Source organism: Nerophis lumbriciformis, linkage group LG17, assembly GCF_033978685.3.
Source record: "Nerophis lumbriciformis linkage group LG17, RoL_Nlum_v2.1, whole genome shotgun sequence".
NCBI lineage: Eukaryota > Metazoa > Chordata > Actinopteri > Syngnathiformes > Syngnathidae > Nerophis > Nerophis lumbriciformis.
Window position 1 is genome coordinate 11,571,553 of NC_084564.2, and position 20,494 is coordinate 11,592,046.

Genomic DNA, 20,494 nt, shown 5'->3' on the forward strand with positions numbered 1-20,494 from the left:
CATTGTAGATTGAAGGCATTAAAACTATGAATTAACACGTGGAGTTATGTACTTAACAAAAAAGGTGAAATAACTGAAAACATGTTTTATATTCTAGTTTCTTCAAAATAGCCACCCTTTGCTCTGATTACTGCTTTGCACACTCTTGGCATTCTCTCGATGAGCTTCAAGAGGTAGTCACCTGAAACGGTTTTCACTTCACAGGCGTCATAGTTTTGATGCCTTCAGTGACAATCGACAATGTAAATAGTCATGAAAATAAAGAAAACGCAATGAATGAGAAGGTGTCCAAACTTTTGGCCTGTACTGTATATAATATATATATATATATATATATATATATATATACAGTATATATATATATGTATATACCTATACTGTATATATCTTATACACATCAAAGACTATACTGTATATACCTTTATTTATATATATATATATATATATATATATATATATATATATATATATATATATATATATATACATACATACATACATACATATATATATATATATAAATAAAGGTATATACAGTATAGTCTTTGATGTGTATAAGATATATACAGTATAGGTATATATATATATATATATATATATATATATATATACACACACACATATGTGTGTATAAAGATATATACAGTATAGGCGTAATATGATCAAACTTTCTTGTTCTTGTCAAAAGTCTAGCAGCCGCATTTTGTACCAACTGTAATCTTTTAATGCTAGACATAGGGAGACCCGAAAATAATACGTTACAGTAATGGAGACGAGACGTAACGAATGCATGAATAATGATCTCAGCGTCGCTAGTGGATAAAATAGAACAAATTTTAGCGATATTACGGAGATGAAAGAAGGCCGTTTTAGTAACACTCTTAATGTGTGACTCAAACGAGAGAGTTGGGTCGAAGATAATACCCAGATTCTTTACCGAGTCACTTTGTGTAATTGTTTGGTTGTCAAATGTTAAGGTGGTATTATTAAATAGGTGTATAATTGTTTGGTTGTCAAATGTTAAGGTGGTATTATTAAATAGGTGTATAATTGTTTGGTTGTCAAATGTTAAGGTGGTATTATTAAATAGGTGTATAATTGTTTGGTTGTCAAATGTTAAGGTGGTATTATTAAATAGGTGTCGGTGTCCAGCAGGACCGATAATCAGCATTTCCGTTTTCTTAGCGTTAAGATGCAAAAAGTTAGCAGACATCCATTGTTTAATATCATTCAGACACGCCTCCAGCTGACTACAATCTGGTCATTTTTAGGGTCATGTCAACAGCATAAAAGTGAAAGCTAACAGCGTATTTGCGTATGATGTCACCTAGCGGCAGCATGTAGATGCTGAAGAGTGCAAGGCCAAGAACCGAACCCTGTGGAACTCCGCACGTTACCTGAACATACACTCAGGTCAAATTGTTATGGGAGACACACTGCATCCTGTCAGTTAGATACTTTACAATTACAGTGTTACCTTGTTTAACGCTGGGGTTACGTTCCCATAAATACCCGCTTTAAGTGAAATCCGTTAAGTAGAAGCTGATTTCTTTTTTTTTTTACATTATTTTGTTCATTATATCTTTTTCTCGTTTACACTATATGTTCTTTCATTTACAGGATGTTTTTTTTTTTCATTTACAGTGCATGTTTTTTCGTTTACAGTTTTTTTTTTTTCATTTATTATGTTTTTTTTTTTCATTTACAGTATTTTTTTCATTTACAGTATATGTTTTTTCATTTCTTATATATGTTTTAAGGCTGTAAAACCCCTAACCACATACTTCATAAACTTTTCTCAGAACATTTTTTTCACACTTCTCTCGTTTAAACAAACTTTGTGGATTTAAAAAAAAAAAAAGTACAGTACACCTAGGGTTATACGGTATATCGGTATTAGCATAGTACCGCGATACTAATGAATCGTTTTCGGTACTATACCGCCTCTGAAAAGTACCCCCCAGGGGGCGAGGGGGTGGCGGACAACATCACAACACCTTCTTTTGTTTTTTTAAAATGTATATTATGTTTATAAACTCAGGAAATATGTCCCTGGACCAAATGTATGATCCTGTAACTACTTGGTATCGGATTGATACCCAAATTTGTGGTATCATCCAAAACTAATGTAAAGTATCCAAACAAGAGAAGAATAAGTGATTATTACATTTTAACAGAAGTGTAGATAGAACATGTTGAAAGAGAACGTAAGCAGATATTAACAGTAAATGAACAAGTAGATTAATAATTGATTTTCTACCATTTGTCCTTAATAATGTTGACAAAATAGAATTATTAAATGACACAATATGTTACTGCATATGTCAGCAGCTAAATTAGGAGCCTTTGTTTGCTTACTTACTAATAAAAGACAAGTTGTCTTGTATGTTCACTATTTTATTCAAGGACAAACTTGTAATAAGAAACATATGTTTAATGTACTTTAAGATTTTTTGTTAAAATAAAACCAATAACGCAATTTTTTTGTGGTCTCCTTTATTTAGAAAAGTACCGAAAAGTATCGAAATCATTTTGGTACCGGTACCAAAATATTGTTATCGGCACAACACTACAGTACACTACTGTATTAAAGAAAGAAACCAAAGATCAAAACTAGAGATGTCCGATAATATGGGACTGCCGATATTATCGGTATCGGTTTCAAAAAGTACAATTTATGACTTTTTAAAACGCGGCTGTGTACACGGACATAGGGAGAAGTACAGAGCGCCAATAAACCTTAAAGGCACTGCCTTTGCGTGCCGGCCCAGTCACATAATATCTACGGCTTTTCACACACACAAGTGAATGCCCTGCATACTTGGTCAACAGCCATACAGGTCACACTGAGAGTGGCCGTATAAACAACTTTAACACTGTTACAAATATGCGCCACACTGTGAACCCACACCAAACAAGAATGACAAACACATTTCGAGAGAACATCCGCACCGTAACACAACATAAACACAACGGAACAAATACCCAGAACCCCTTGCAGCACTAACTCTTCCGGGACGCTACAATAAACACCGCCCCCCAACCCAACCACGCCCACCTCAACCTCCTCATGCTCTCTCAGGGAGAGCATGTCCCAAATTCTTAGCTGCTGTTTTAAGGCATGTTAAAAAAAATAATGCACTTTGTGACTTCAATAATAAATATGTCAGTGCCATGTTGGCACTTTTTTCCATAACTTGAGTTGATTTATTTTGGAAAACCTTGTTACATTGTTTAATGCATCCAGCGGAGCATCACAACAAAATTAGGCATGATAATGTGTTAATTCCACGACTGTATATATCGGTATCGGTTGATATCGGAATCGGTAATTAAGAGTTGGACAATATCGGAATATCGTAAAAAAAAGCCATTATCGGACATCTCTAATCAAAACCTGTTTTTTAGGGCTCAAGGATTTTTTGACCTATAAATAAGCCCGGGTTTTATCATAAAGCCTGCAGCATTTCCACACATAACCAGAGTCACACAATCTTTTTGGGCCTTAAATCCTGCGCTTTTGGCTTCGTCCTGCATTATAAAGGTGCGAGAGGGCAATCGTTTCCAAAATAAGCCTGTCTCATCCATATTAAAAACTTGTTCAGTATTATATCCCCCACCACAGTACGCATTCTGTACTGTACAGGACACATGGCATGAAGGAGACTGATTGACAATGGTCTACAGTCCCTCAGCCAATCAGGACGCAGAACACAATGCGTATTAACATGCTGTAAAAAAAAAAAAAAAAAGAAATTATTGTTGACACAAATCCCATAGGAGCGATGAATGGATGGTCAGCGCCTGAGAGCTGCGGCCTACCATCATGACCTCGCACTCCCTTCCCTCTGTTGCTAGATATCTCGAGATGTACGTTGTAATATGTATATGTGCTTTGCTATGGAGGTTTTTTCCCACTCCAGACTGGGCCCCCTTAGGAGCCCAGTCTAGATTGTATTTTTTTACTCATCCTTCCCCAGCGTTTTACCTTTTACCCATCCTTTACGGGGCGTCTTGTGGAGACTCATCGGCATTCCTGTTCTGTAACCCTGTACACTGTTTGTTTGTCTAATCTTGAATGGGTTTGTGCTGAAAACAAAGTTTTGTTGTACTTGTGCAATGACACTTAAAGAGCTATCTCTCTATTTATCTATTATATTACATTACAAACACGTTTCGTGTTAAGGCAGTTGCTAGCTTATCTCTCTCCGTATTTAGCTTTTATGGCTAATAGGAGGAGTTCGGATTTTTTTCTATTTCCCACAATGCATTGCCGATACAATATTAATAATAATAGATTTTATTTGTAAAAAGCACTTTACATTGTGTAAACAACCTCAAAGTGCTACAGTGTATTAAAAAATAAATAAATAAAAAGATTAAAAAAAAAAAAAACTATAACAGCCGAATAGCTAAAACTAGTTTGCATATATATATATATATATATATATAAAAATGCTTTTTTAAAACAAATGATTTTTAAGCCTTTTTTTAAAGCATCCACAGTCTGTGGTGCCCTCAGGTGGTCAGGGAGAGCGTGCCACAGACTAGGAGCGGCGGAGCAGAAAGCCCGGTCTCCCATTGTTCGTAGCTTTGTCCTCAGAGGTTGGAGGAGGTTAGCCTGTCCGGAGCGGAGGTGTCGTGTGGAGGATTTGGGGGTGAGCAGTTCTTTGAGGTAGAGGGGGGCATTTCCATGGAGACACTGGTGGGTATCCATATTGAAGGGCGGAAGTTAGTGAAACGCTAATTGTCGGCGATCATTTATCCTATAATTATTCATAATGCCGACGACGTGTGCCATTGTCAAGAGGTGGAAGGAAAACAAGGAGCTTGTATCGCATTCCTCAGCGTATTCCTGGACAAATGGAAGCGGCTGAAAAGAAGAGTTAACGGCGAAGACGAGATGCGAGGTGCGGACGGCTTTGTTTGATGGGATCGTTTTAGGTAGAACATTTTAGAGATAATAAATAAACAAATCTAAACTAAATAACAGCCCCTCTTTGCATTAACTTGGTGTGCTTGGCGGAAGAACTCTGATGGTCGTGGTGTTTATCCGGACTGATCTTATCCGGACTGTAGCCTCCACATCTAACAATAGATGACATTAGATTGGTTATCCAGCGTGTGGGATCATATCTGAGAGTGCATGACTCCAACCCGGCTTGACGACTCAAAGTCCACTGGGTTTATACAGATAAACTTAAAGGGGAACATTATCACAATTTCAGAATTGTTAAAACCATTAAAAATCAGTTCCCAGTGGCTTATTATATTTTTCGAAGTTTTTTTTCAAAATTTTACCCATCACGCAATATCCCTAAAAAAAGCTTCAAAGTGCCTGATTTTAACCATCGTTATATACACCCGTCCATTTTCCTGTGACGTCACATAGTGAAGCCAACACAAACAAACATGGCGGAAAGAACAGCAAGCTATAGCGACATTAGCTCGGATTCAGACTCGGATTTCAGAGGCTTAAGCGATTCAACAGATTACGCATGTATTGAAACGGATGGTTGTAGTGTGGAGGCAGGTAGCGAAAACGAAATTGAAGAAGAAACTGAAGCTATTGAGCCATATCGGTTTGAACCGTATGCAAGCGAAACCGACGAAAACGACACAACAGCCAGCGACACGGGAGAAAGCGAGGACGAATTCGGCGATCGCCTTCTAACCAACGATTGGTATGTGTTTGTTTGGCATTAAAGGAAACTAACAACTATGAACTAGGTTTACAGCATATGAAATACATTTGGCAACAACATGCACTTTCAGAGTGCAGACAGCCCAATTTTCATCAATTAATATATTCTGTAGACATACCCTCATCCGCTCTCTTTTCCTGAAAGCTGATCTGTCCAGTTTTGGAGTTGATGTCAGCAGGCCAGGGAAGCTAGGGTCGATAGGGGGTTTAGCTCGCTCGTCTGCGGGAACAAACTGCCGCCATTGCTTGCCGTGCTACCGAGGTCCTTTGTCCCTGAATTGCTCACACACTCCGGCAGATTCAATGGGGGTCTGGCGGCAGATTTCTTTGACTTGATCGTTGGAAATGCATCTGCTTTGAGTGTCGCAGGATATCCACACATTCTTGCCATCTCTTGTCGTAGCATAGCTTTCGTCGGTAAAGTGTGCGGAACAAACGTCCAATTTCTTGCCACTTTCGCATCTTTGGGCCACTGGTGCAACTTGAATCCGTCCCTGTTCGTGTTGTTACACCCTCCGACAACACACCGACGAGGCATGATGTCTCCAAGGTACGGAAAACAGTCGAAAAAAACGGAAAATAACAGAGCTGATTTGACTCGGTGTTTGAGAAAATGGCGGATTGCTTCCCGATGTGACGTCACAATCGCTCCGAGAGCGCATATTAGAAAGGCGTGTAATTCGCCAAAATTCACCCATTTAGAGTTCGGAAATCGGTTAAAAAAAAATATGGTCTTTTTTCTGCAACATCAAGGTATATATTGACGCTTACATAGGTCTGGTGATAATGTTCCCCTTTAAACGTCACAAACTCGCAGTGTTGGGACTTTTTGTAACGCGTTACTGTAACGTTGTTACTTTTGGCGGTAAATAGTAATCTATTGGTTATTTTTTATATTCAGTAACTCAGTTACCGTTATTACATGATGCGTTACTGCGTCATTTTCGGCAGGTGCGACTTATACTCCGGTGCGACTTATACTCCGAAAAATACGGTACTTGTATATTGTACAACCCTAGTGGCAACACAGTTAAAAGAAGCAAGTAAGTGCTTTGTACTTACCGGCTCGTCTCCTTCGTCAACTCGTGTTTCCTCGTGCCCGAGCATCCGACCTCCTTCACGCCACACCTCGCCGGTTCCCACTTTCCCTCAGCAGCTTGTTTGTAGGACGCGTGCAACAGTGTAGCATTAGCATGGGACTTAAACGTCGTCATTAGCGCAGCCTGAAAGAAAAGACTCGTTAGGCGAGTAATTAACCGTGTGTCCTCCCAGGAAGCGGTGGATAATTGGCTCGAAGGAGCAACAACAGAGCAACTTCTTAAAGACTCACCAGTTGACAAAAATACAAATGTGGTTAAAAATTAGATTTTTTGGGGGGGGGTTAGTTGGCAAGCTGGCATCCCTGCGCTGTGTTGAGAAAGGTGAGTAGAATTAGAGCGTCGTTTGTTAATAGCGTGATTTCTGTTCTGCCTGATGAGACCCTGGAGTTTAATTTGGGTGTTGTGGCCAATCAGAGCACTGCTGCATTCAGGGTTCACTTCCCCGCGGGACATTTCACGTTGGGTTATAAGACAAAACGAGACGTGACCCGTTGTTCTGTGGACGCCAACAGACCACAGGTAGGACGTCGGACTCCGCGATGTTGGCGTCAGGGGAGAACGCGTCGCACAGCGCCTTCGTGTTCCGTGGCTTCCCGGGCCTGCACGAGCACCGGTGGGTGGTGGCGCCGCCGCTGGCCGCCGCCTACGCGTTGGCGCTGCTGAGCAACGCGCTCCTGGTGTACGTGATCTGCAGCGTGCAGCGCCTGCACAGCCCGATGTACGCGCTGATCTGCATGCTGTGCGCGGTGGACCTGGCGGCGGTCAGCGCCATCGCTCCCAGCACGCTGCTGGGCCTGCTGCTGGACTGGAACGGCGTCTCGCTGGCCGGCTGCTTGGCGCAAATGTTCGCCACCCACTTCCTGTCGTCGGTGGAGTCCACCTTGCTGCTGGCCATGTCGCTGGACCGCTACGTCGCCATCTGCCAGCCGCTGCGCTACCACGAGCTGGCCAACTCCTCGGCGTTCGTCAAGCTGCTGCTCTTCACGCTGGTGCGCAGCGGCGCCGTCATGGCGACGCTGGTGGGCCTGGCGGCGTCGCTGGACTTCTGCGCCTCCAACGTCATCCTGCACTGCTACTGCGACCACATGGCGCTGGTCAGCCTGGCCTGCGGCGACACGCGGCGCAGCCGAGCGGCAGGCCTGGCCGTCATCGCCTGCTTCGTGGGCGTGGACATCCCGCTCATCTTCTTCTCCTACATGAAGATTCTGAGCGTGGTGTTGCGGGCGGCGGCCGGCGAGGACCGCTGGAAGGCCTTTCACAAGTGCGGCACGCACCTGATGGTCATGATGTGCTTCTACCTGGTGGGCAGCGTCACCTTCCTGTCGCACAACCTCAACATCGACATCCCCACCGACGCCAACACCGCCATGGGCCTCGTCTACATCGTCTTCCCCGCCGCCGCCAACCCTGTCATCTACGGCGTCCGCACCGCCGAAATCAGGAACGGCTTCTACCGCCTCTTTCGACTCCGAGACGCCAAGGTCTCGCCCGTGACAAGCGTGAAGACCACCAAACTGGACGACTTCCGATAAAAATACTTTTTATTTCATTAGAAATCCACGCGCTTGCTCCTATGAAAGCATCAAGTGGTGTTTGTGTTCAAACCCAAGAGTATCAAACCAACAAAGAAGACGGGAGGGAGGGGGCACATACCAACACAGACGAGGCCGACAGTGAGGGGGCGGGGCGTACATTAGCTTACATCATCACCGCCAAGGTTCTTTTTGTACGTCCGCACGGGATTATCTGGAACTGTCCGGGTGAAGATGACGTCTTGATGAAGTTGCCACAAAAGTTTGCGTCTGCGTGTCCTCCGTGTTGTGACTAAGTGTAAGAATCCTTTGGCCTTTTTATGCGCCGGCCGAGGAGTCCAAATGGGTCCTTCGCGGTACTAGGCCCGCCTCCTGCGGACCTCCTTTTGGTTCTGGTCCACTTCACTTCGGGGCTCATCGGAGGCACGTGACCATGTGACCTGGCAAGGCACCTGAGGAGAGGACACACCGTCGTTACGTTAATTGAGAACAGACTATGAGCAGCTACTTTTTTCCTACACTTTGGACCCTGCGGCTTTTAAAACGGTGCAGCTAATTTATTGTTTTTTCCTCTACTGACGGCCGTAATGCAGATTGTTTTTTTGTTTTTTTAAAGCGAATACACTGAAAATGAACAATTCTATAAGTATTCCCAGACACAAGGTAAAATGATTTTCGTTTTTTTGGTTTTGGAGCCAACAACGAGACTTGTGTGTAAGTGCGTGTTTAGTGTTGACATTTAAGCTTGCTGTAATGTTGTCTGCATAAAAATAAAAAAAAGAGATCGTTGAGCTATTACCTCCTTGTTATGTTGGTTTTATATGTATGTATGTCTATGTGTGTGTGCGTATATATTTATACATGTATATCATATATATATATATATATATATATATATATGTATTCATATATGTATATTATATATATGTGTATTCATATTATATATATGTGTATTCATATATGTATATTATATGTGTGTATATATAAATATATACATATATATATACTGCGATGAGGTGGCGACTTGTCCAGGGTGTACCCTGCCTTCCGCCCGATTGTAGCTGAGATAGGCTCCAGCGCCCCCCGCGACCCCGAAGGGAATAAGCGGTAGAAAATGGATGGATGGATATATATATATATATATATATTACAAATTGTAATATTATGTTTATCTTACCTAAAAATAAATATATTTATTAATTTAAAAAATTAAAAAATAAATACATTTTTACTATATTTTGCTAAAAACATCAAAATTAATTGTATTTTTTTTGTATTTTTTCTGACTCCTCATTACATCCAGCCATAGAATTAAAATAAACGTATTTGAAATAATAAATTTTATATTATCATAACAATATTATGACCATATTTAATTATTAAAATAATTGCTTGTTTATCAACAACTTTAGCATTTTATTCATTACATTTTGAAGCTCTCAGAAGCCAAGTTATGTTATATTCCTTAAGATTTATTTATGCAAGTTTGAAGTATCAATTATCCAAACACAGTTTTGTTTGCATATTTTCAGGATTTAGATATATATATATATATATATATATATATATATATATATATATATATATATATATATATATATATATATATTAGGGCTGCAACAACTAATCGATTATGAAAATAGTTGGCGATTAATTTAGTCATCGATTCGTTGGATTTTTGCTATGCGCAGAAACGTATTCTTTTTTTTTTTATAAACCTTTATTTATAAACTGCAGCATGTACAAACAGCTGAGAAACAATAATCAAAATAAGTATGGTGCCAGTATGCTGTTTTTTAATTATATATATATTTTAGGGCTGCAACTAACAACTAACTTGATAATCGATTAATCTGTCGATTATTACTTCGATTAAACGATTAATAATCGGATAAAAGAGACAAACTACATTTCTATCCTTTCCAGTATTTTATTGGGGGGGGGGGGGGGGGGGGGGGAACAGCATACTGGCACCATACTTATTTTGATTATTGTTTCTCAGCTGTTTGTAAATTTTGCGTTTATAAAAAATAAAAATTAAAATAAACAAATAAAAAAAGTAGCCTCTGCGCATGCGCATAGCATAGACCCAACGAATCGATGACTAAATTAATTGCCAATTATTTGTATAATCACTTTACAAACTTTTAGATTTATGAATAATGTTGAAGAACCGATTAAGTTCGTAGCTTGAAGTTCCACTGTAACAAAATGAAAGTCATCCACTGTCGTTGTCTCTGTGGGTGGAGGCGTGGCCGCCAGCTCAAACACTCAGAAGTTGAAGCTCGTAAAGTAAATGTAAGGTAACGCAGTAGAAATGATCCAGATCGACTCCCAGCATGTTACGACTTTTTCCTTAAGCCATTTCAGACACTTCTTGAAAGATGGATGAAAATCTGTCTGTTACTTTTTCATCTATGAATTATATTTTTGCACTCATTTCTAGTTACCAAAAGCAGATTTAGAGCATAGAAAAATATATTTTGCACGAACAAACATATCTTCCAAATTAAAAAACACATAAAAAAAACCACAATAAAAAGTAATTTAATTAAAAGCATTTAAAATGACAAAAGATAAAATAATAAAATAAAAATCATTAAAAAAACACTAAAATGGGGGGAAAAAAACTAATTGTGATAAAAAGTCACATTTGGAGTCTGATTACCAGAAGCTGGTTTGGATTTGGACTATATCTTGAAAATAAATTAAACACAAGCAACAACTACATTTGTTTGAATGAATGTAAATGTGTTTGGGGCGGTATATTAAAAAAAAGAAATTGGATTCACTTTTCAGTTTCATCATTCTAAAGGACAGTAGTTCAAGCGTACACACACTGGGTAGTATAATTGTATACTCACATTCGTATTTGTAGTGATATGTACAATTTATATCAATTAATGCATTTTATTCTCACTTATTGTACTACCGGTATATTTTTTTTTTAAAGTTTTGAATCTTGAGTTTGGAAGCACTGAATTTTTCTGCACTGAACTTTTTTTTTTTTAATGAAAAAATAAAAATATTTTTTACATAATAAAAAATATATGTTTTAAAATTATTATTATTTACTAATTTTATTTATTTTTAAATAATTTAGATTCACTTTTTGGGTTCATCATTGTAAAGAACAGTGGTTCAAGCGTACACACACTAGGTAATATAATTGTGTACTCACATTTGTATTGTAGTTTTATTTATACTTTTTATATCAATTAACGCATTTTATTCTCACTTATTGTACTATTTTTTTTAAAAGTTTTGAGTCTTGAATTTTGAAGCACTGAATTTTTCTGCACTGAATTTTTTTTAATGAAAAAATAAATATTTTTACCTATTAAAAAAAATAAATGTTTTAAAATAATTATTATTTACAAATTTTATTTATTTTTAAATAATTTAGATTCACTTTTCTGGTTCATCATTCGAAAGTACAGTAGTTCAAGCGTACACACACTAGGTAGTATAATTGTGTACTCACATTTTTATTGTAGTTTTATTTATACTCGTTATATCAATTAATGCATTTTATGCTTATTATTTGTGTATTTTTTTCTGTATTGTTGAAATGCTACACATTTTTTGGGGTGAGGGGAAATTCAAACTAGTGATGTCACTGCCAGAGCATGGAAATATGGCACTGCCCTATGGATTTATTTTTTTTACAATGAAAACAACAAAAATTTAAATTATAGCCAATATTTCAAAAATAATTCTTACTAATAGTTATATTTGTGTACATTTAATTGTCCTGATCTATATCTTATTGTATAACTGATACCGTACTTGTGATTGTTTCCTTGGTTAAAAAAAAAAAAAAAAGTAAAAAAACAAAACAACTAACTATAATAACGAGCCAGACTTTTGAACGACTCCTCAAGATCCGGCTCCCTTTAAAGAGCCACAAATCCCGTCTCTATCGGGGAACCAGTGTTTCAAGCAATCTAAATGTAGACCACACAGCCAATCAGAGAGTACGTTTGTCCAGTTCTCTGATTGGTTCCTGTGCAGGCTTAAAAAAAAAAAGCAGAGGGCGTGTCTGACTGCACGGAAAGCAGTGGTTATTGCACGTTAGTATGGATAATAGCAAACATGCAAACACATTTATTGAGCACAAAATACACTTATATTCGCTCAACCAATTTTATTTTTCGCTTGAGTTTAATTTATTTATAAAAATATAGACAAAGTGCTTGCAAAATATATATTTTTTGTGCTCAAAATCTGCCTTTGTTGCTACCTCAAAATTGAGGCACAAATATAACGCAATACGGATCAGACGCATCATCTGCCTAAGCAGTTGTTCCTTTTCCCTATTTTCAACATTATTAAAGCAATAAAACCATTCTAAAAAATAACGCTGATTCTGAATACTTGAAAAATGGATGAAAACCCGTCCATTACTTTTTGAGTTCTTTTGCTAACGGACAGAGACCAACTGAAATGATTATTATTGATTAACGGAAAATAAAATATTGTCATAAAAAGTTGTCTTTTCGTCTTGGACAGTTCATCTTGTGAATTTCTGTTCTTATTTTCATTACTATTTAATATTAATTATTTGTAAAAGTATATATGTATATGTGTGTGTATATATGTGTGTATATATATATATATATATGTATGTACGTGTATGTAAATATATATGTATGTGTATAAATATATGTATGTGTAAGTGAATATAAAAGTGTATATGTATATGTGTGTGTTTAGGTAAAAATGTGTATGTATGTATATGTGTGTATATGTAAGTATAAGTATACACACATACATACTGTATATGTATATCTACATATACAGTATATATGTGTGTGTATAAATATATGTATGTGTAAGTGTATATAAAAGTGTATATGTATGTGTATATGTATATGTGTGTGTATAAGTAAAAATGTGTATACTGTATATGTAAGTATAAATATACACACATACATACATACATATATATATACATATATATATACACATATATATATATATATATATATATATATATATATATATATATATATATATATATATATATATATATATATATATATATATTTACAGATTTATTATGAGAATCAGAATCATTTAATTGCCAAGTACATTTACACAAACAAGGAATTTGTTAATTTGTTTTGGTGAACTGGTGCAAAAACATGTACTGTAATTAAAGAAATAAGGCCAAAATAGCAAGAACTCAAGTAAAATTATAAAATATCTAAGAAGCAATTAACAACATATGAGAAAGATTTTAATTAGTATATTTTATAAAGAATAAGCATAATTACAAAAACAAAGAAAACACAGTATGTACAGAAGGTGTATTGGAATGAAAGAAAAAACATTATTTGTAAATTATCAAAATATATTTAGTATAATTATATATATATATATATATATATATATATATATATATATATATATATATATTCTACTTTCATTATTATAATATTCATATAAATATTTATTATGTGACTATGGCATGAGCTATGTCTCCTTACCCAAAATTGCCTCAGCACATGCCCAGTAAAAGGTGCATGGCAGCCCGCAGCCAGCAGGTGGCAGTGTAAGGCATCAGGTCATGTGACTGCTCCAATGTCATTGCAGTAGTTGTGTAAGCGTGTTATTTTGTGTTAGTGTGTGTGTGTGTGTGTGTTGGGTTGCAGTTCAGCCATCAGACCCGCAGGGAGCAATGTTGCTCCATTGTAAAGCGTGAATAACAATAATAAATAACAATAAATATATGTGGAATATATTAACCGCTTTACGATGTTCGTATTTTATTTGCCGTAGAATAATTGGACATTCATCATAAAGAAGTCATCTTGTACAAAACAATCTGGACAAGTCGTCCATATGCAAATGTTCTTATTCAACTCACCAGTGAGGGGCGGCGAAGACCAGCTCGGCTCCCGGCGCCAGCAGCAACTCAAGAAAGGGGGAGGGGAGGTGGAGTATTGGTTTGTGGGTTTGATTGACAGTTTGTTGTGCGTTATTGCGACACGCCGTCGTCGTCGTGGGCGGCATCCAAATCCACAACAGTCGTTCCTCGACGGGACGCGCTCGCCCCGTCTGCCGCCATCGACGACTGGCTGCCTTTTTTAGCACCTGCAAGACAAGATGGCGACGGGCCCGTTAGGAGACGTATAGAAGTTCATTTGTGTCTTTATAAGCAAAGCCTCTTTTGACACTGAATTTATGCAACTCCATTTTGTGTGTTTTGAATTTTGTGAACTGAATTTTTTTATATCTAATAATACTGACAATTTCATGGAATAAAAATGCGCGCGCAAAAATTCAGTTTGTTGAACAATACAGTGTTTTGAAATTCATTGTGTAAAAATTCAGTCCAGAAATATTTGTTGCTTAAAAACTTAAGACTGAAGCAATCGATCAGCCAATGAGGTGGCATGTTTGTAGTCATGTGACACGTTATGCACCACTTCAAACTTGACACCTCATTGGCTGATCGATTGCTTCAGTCTTACTTTACTGGAAGTGGTTGAATTTTTTTTACATACTGTATACTTTTTTTTTTACACTTTATTTGAACAAACTTGTACTATTTTTTGAAGTTTTGAATCTTGGGAGCACTAAAAGTTTTTGCGCTGAATTTTTTTTATACAATTTCTTCACACTGATTTTTTTTTTTACACAGAATTTTTATGCTGTAATTTTAAAATACATTATTTGAACAAACTTGTACTAACTGTTGAAGTTTTGTGGCACTGAATTGTTCTGCACTGAATTTTTCTTACACTGAATTTTAAAACACTGTATTTTAACACATTTATATACATTTTTTTTTTAAAGATTTGAGTCTTGGGTTCTGAAGGATTTAATTTTTCTGCACAGAATTTTTTTTACACTGAATTTCTTTAGCACAGAATTTTTCGACACTGATTTTTTTTTGTCACATAATTTTTATGGATGGAATTTTAAAACTCTGTATTTAAAAAAGTGTGTACTAATTTCTGAAGTTTTGAGTACTGAATTGTTTTTGCACAGAATTTTTTCACACTCAATTTTCACACATTGAATTTTGCTACACACATTTTTTTTTTTTTTTTTTTAACATACAATTTTTATACACCAAATTTTTATACATTGCATTTTAAAATACTGTATTTAAACAAATTTGTATTAGTTTTTGAAGTTTTTAGTCTTGAGTTTTGGAGCACTGAATTTTTTCTGCACTGAATTTTTTTAACCCAATGATTTTTTTACATTTTTTTTTTTTTACATTTTTTTTTAAAGTCTTGAGTTTTGGAGCACTGATTTTTTTTTACACTGAATTTCTTTTACATAATTTACCCCAAATTGTTATACGCCAAGTTTTTTTATACACCAAATTTTTTCACATTGATTTTTTTCTAAACTGATTTTTTACACATAATTTTATACTGTGAATTTTAAAACACTGTATTTTACTCATTGTTGAATTTTACTGCACTGAATTTGTATTACACTGAATTTTTACACACTGAATCTTAAAACACTATTTTGACAAATTTGTACAATTTTGTTTAGGTTTTGAGTCCTGAGTTTTGAAGCACTGAATTTCTTTTACATAATTTTTTCACACTGAATTTCAAAACTCTGTATTTAAAAAATGTGTACTAATTTCTGAAGTTTTGAGTACTGAATTGTTTTTGCACTGAATTTTTTCACACTCAATTTTCAGACATTGAATTTTGCTACACACATTTTTTTTTTTCTTACATACAATTTTTATACGCCAAATTTTTATATATGGAATTTTAAAATACTGTATTTAAACACATTTGTACTAGTTTTTGAAGTTTTGAGTTTTGGAGCACTGAATTTTTTCTGCACTGAATTTTTATAAACATTGATTTTTTAGTTTTTGTTTTTTTTTGTTTTTTTGAAGTCTTGAGTTTTGGAGCACTGAATTTTCTGTACTGATTTTTTTTCTCACATAATTTTTACACAGAACTTTTTACACTCAATGTTTCTACACTGTTTTTCTTACACATATTTTTTACACTGAATCTTAAAACACTGTATTTTAACAAACTTGTACTAATTTTTAAAGTTTTGAGTCTTGAGTTTTGGAGCACTGAATTCTTCTGCACTGATTTTTTTAAAACACTGTATTTAAAAAATAAACTTGTACTAAGTTCTGAAGTTTTGAATTTTTTTACACTCAATTTTTACACTGAATTTTGCTACACAGACTTTTTTTTTTTTCTCCACATTTTGTATACACAATATTTTTATACAATTAATTTTTACATACTGAATTTTAAAATACTGTGTTTAAACAAATTCCTACTATTTTTTTAAGTTTTGAGTCTTGAGTTTTGGAGCACTGAATTTTCTGCACTGATTTTTTTTTTTACAGAGAATTTTTTACACACTGAATTTTTACACATATTTTTTTTTACACTGAATCTTAAAACACTGTATTTTAACAAACGTACTATCTTTTGAAGTTTTGAGCCTTGAGTTTTAAGCACAGAATTTTACTGCACTGATTTTTTTTTAAACTGAATTTTTACACACTGAATGTTTCTACACTGTTTTTCTTACACAATTTGTATGCACTAAATCTTAAAATACTGTATTTTAACAAAATTGCACAAATTTTTGCAGTTTGGAGCCTTGAGTTATGAGCACTGAATTTTACTGCACTGATTTCTTTTACGCCAAATTTTTACACACTGAATTTTAAAAACATTGTATTTGAACAAACTGCATTTTTTGACTAATTTTGCTCACAAATTTTAATGCAATGAAATTGTCGACATAATTTTATGTAAAAAAAAAAAAATGTAGTTCACAAAATGAAAACGCATAAAATTCAGTTACCTAATTTCAGTGTCAAAAAAAAATAAAAAAATATATATATATAAAAAAAATGTATTGGCTCCACCCCCTTTGTCACCTTGGCCCGCAGTGGAGGAGGCGGGATGCACAGCCAGGACGCTAGCTCCGCCTCCTCCTCCGTTGGTCTGTGAGCAGACGTTGGTGTGGCGAGCCGCGGTCTTGTGCTTGTAGTGGTTGCTGTGCAGCTTGTACTTCATCAGGAGGATGAAGATGAAGACGAGGACGGACGCCACGATGATGCCCCCGATGATGATGATCATGGTCCCTCCCAGGAACTGAGGAAGAAGACACCGTAAGCAAAAAAAAAAAGCCCCGCAGCACGATGGGGCGGTTCCACCCACCTGATCCCGAATGGAGTGACAACGTCCATACTCGGGCTCGGTGGCGAAGGCCACGCAGCCCACCAGCTTGGTTCCCGTCAACGCCGTGACGCCATCGTCGTAGACGGCCAGAACGCACAGCTCGTAGTCGCGGGAGGACGCCAGGTCGCTCAGCAGGAAGTACTTGTGATTGGCCGGGATCATCCTGGAGGAGGAGGAGTCAGCCGACCTATGTGCACGTGCGTGTGTGTGTGTGTGTGTGTGTGTGTGTGTGTGTGTGTTTGGATGTCTCACCTGTAGATGAGGATGTCGTCGGCCGAGCTGTTGTACTGGACCTGGTACATGCGCACGCCTGGAATGTGGTTCTGAGGGGGCCACCTGATGAGGGCGGAGCTGGACGTGAGGTCGGAGACGCTGACCCGCTGCTGGTCGGAGCGCGCCTGCCCGCCGCTGATGTTGGACTTGATGGACGTGGGCACGTCCGAAGGCCCGGGGTCGGCCTCCAGTTTGGGGTCGTAGTGCGGCGACGGGTTGACCACCAGCTCCACGGGCGCCGTGGCCTCGCCGGCCGCGTTGGACGCAATGCAGGTGAACTTTCCGGAATCCTGTAAAAGGTCCAAGGACAAGGGGTTGATTAGAGGGCGGCGAAGGGGGAAAAGGTCACCTATGAGGCGCGGGACCTTGACGGAGGCCTTGAGGATGTCTAGGGAGCCGTTCTCATAGCAGACGGTTCTGGAAGTGTTCCCCATCAGCTTCCCTTCGGGGCTGACCCAGTGCGTGGAAGGTTCCGGGTCTCCGATGGACTTACAGCGCAGGCTGACCTCCTGGCCTTCCATCACAAACATCTTGGACGTGTGGCGCGTGATCATGGGCGGCTCGCACACAAACTCCTCCTGCAGCAGAAGAGAGTCGCTCTCGGGTTAGGGTGAGCGGCCACCAGAGGGCGCCTCTTCTTTACCAAAGCTCATCTTTGTGATGCACAAACTTTTCAATATCAATCCATCGAGTCCAGTGATTCTGGCGGTATAGCGGCCGTGCCAGCAACTTGAGGGTTGCAGGTTCGATCCCCGCTTCCGCCATCCTAGTCACTGCCGTTGTGTCCTTGGGCAAGACACTTTACCCACCTGCTCCCAGTGCCACCCACACTGGTTTAAATGTAACTTAGATATTGGGTTTCACTATGTAAAGCGCTTTGAGTCACTTGAGAAAAAGCGCTACATAAATGTAATTCACTTCACTTCACTTCACTTCAAACCGTGGTACGCGGGCTCCATCTAGTGGTAGGCCAAAGAATCACTTCGCAAAATATTCAAACACGGTGTTACTGTTCAAACTGTGTGCAACGTTACATATGAAAATATATTTGTTAAATAAAACCTCTGCCTTGTTTTTAATGAATAATTAGGCCTCCTATCCATCCATTTTCTACCGCTTGTCCCGTTTGGGGTCGCGGGGGTGCTGGAGCCTATCTCAACTGCATTCGGGCGGGAGGCGGGGTACAATAATAATAATAATAATAATAATAATAATAGATTTTATTTGTAAAAATCACTTTGTATTGAGTAAACAATCTCAAAGTGCTACAGTGTATTAAAAAATAAATAAATAAATAAAAAGATAATAAATAAATAAATAAAAATAAAAACTAGAACAGCCAAATTGCTATAACTAGTATGCAAATATATATATAAAAAAGGCTTTTTTTAAAAGAAGGGCTTTTAAGCCTTTTTTAAAAGCATCCACAGTCTGCGGTACCCTCAGGTGGTCAGGGAGAGCGTTCCACAGACTGGGAGCGGCGGAGCAGAAAGCCCGGTCTCCCATTGTTCGTAGCTTTGTCCTCGTAGGTAGGAGGAGGTTAGCCTGTCCGGAGCGGAGGTGTCGTGTGGAGGATTTGGGGGTGAGCAGTTCTTTGAGGTAGAGGGGGGCATTTCCATGGAGGCATTGGTGGGTTAGCAGGGAGACTTTGAATTCAATTCTGAGTGGAACAGGACACCCTGGACAAGTCGCCACCTCATCGCAGGGCCAACACAAATAAGATTCACACTCACATTCACACACTAGGGCCAATTTGGTGTTGCCAATCAACCTATCCCCATGTGCATGTCTTTGGAGGTGGGAGGAAGCCGGAGTACCCGGAGGGAACCCACGCAGTCACGGGGAGAACATGCAAACCCCACACAGATAGATCCCGAGCGCAGGATCGAACCCAGGACCTTCGCAGACACACTAAACCCTCTACCACCGTGCTGCCCTACGCTACTGTATTTTAACGTTGGTGATTCTGGTGGTACTTGGAGAGTCAGGTGTTCTCTGAGGTGGTACTTGGTGACGCATGTTTGAGAATCCATGATCTAGTCTAATCAATCTTCTTATACCGCCCTTTTTTTGTCTGCTGTCTCAAAATTCATAGATTACCAGGAATTTTCCCTCCACATTTTTTCTATTGAAAATGAACGAGCAATATTTTAATCTTGCACAGTTCCCACATGTCTCAAACATTCCGCCCTTAACACATTTTGGATATTCAAACAATTTTCCAACTTCCAAAAATTCCCACTTTTCACTAGGAATGGTTACCGTTTGCATTTGAATCGATACCTGGGAATTGATACCGGTACTCAAATGTTTGGTGTTTTTGTGTGTGTTAGTAAATATTTATTGTTTTTGATAATAAAATCACATTTTTCATTACAAAATTTAAAAATAAGCTGATTATGATAACTGCTTGTTTTAATATCACATTTGCAAGTATGACCTTAAGTTACAATTAGGGATGTCCGATAATGGCTTTTATTGTGATAACTGCTTGTTTTAATATCACATTTGCAAGTATGACCTTAAGTTACAATTAGGGATGTCCGATAATGGCTTTTTTGCCGATATCTGATATTGTCCAACTCTTAATTACCGATACCGATATCAACCGATACCGATATATACAGTCGTGGAATTAACGCATTATTATGCCTAATTTGGCCAACCAGGTATAGTGAAGAT

The 20,494-nt window shown here is 37.8% G+C and overlaps 2 protein-coding genes across 3 annotated transcripts in view; one reads left to right on the forward strand and one right to left on the reverse strand.

The window, feature by feature from the left end:
- The first annotated feature begins 7,299 nt into the window (after positions 1-7,299).
- Positions 7,300-8,418, forward strand: LOC133614489 (olfactory receptor 52L1-like). Its single transcript, XM_061972482.1, has one exon. It carries the CDS (start codon positions 7,344-7,346, stop codon positions 8,334-8,336), a length of 993 nt encoding a protein of 330 aa, XP_061828466.1. The 5' UTR covers positions 7,300-7,343; the 3' UTR covers positions 8,337-8,418.
- LOC133614488 (leucine-rich repeat and fibronectin type III domain-containing protein 1-like protein) overlaps positions 8,328-20,494 on the reverse strand; it is a 93,822-nt gene continuing 81,655 nt past the window's right edge. The window contains exons 7-12 of one of the 2 annotated variants that reach the window (XM_061972480.1): positions 18,178-18,390; positions 17,792-18,102; positions 17,519-17,702; positions 17,224-17,452; positions 14,209-14,435; positions 8,328-8,788 (exon numbers count right to left, since the gene is read on the reverse strand). In XM_061972480.1, coding sequence (XP_061828464.1) covers positions 14,320-14,435; positions 17,224-17,452; positions 17,519-17,702; positions 17,792-18,102; positions 18,178-18,390 — 1,053 coding nt within the window. In that variant the 3' untranslated portion in view covers positions 8,328-8,788; positions 14,209-14,319. The remainder of the gene's footprint in view (positions 8,789-14,208; positions 14,436-17,223; positions 17,453-17,518; positions 17,703-17,791; positions 18,103-18,177; positions 18,391-20,494) is intronic. The other variant, XM_061972481.1, reaches the window with a different exon arrangement.

What these genes read in the sequence shown, in the direction of transcription:
- LOC133614489 (XM_061972482.1), top strand. Translation starts at nt 7,344, where the DNA reads ATGTTGGCGTCAGGGGAGAACGCGTCGCACAGCGCCTTCGTGTTCCGT.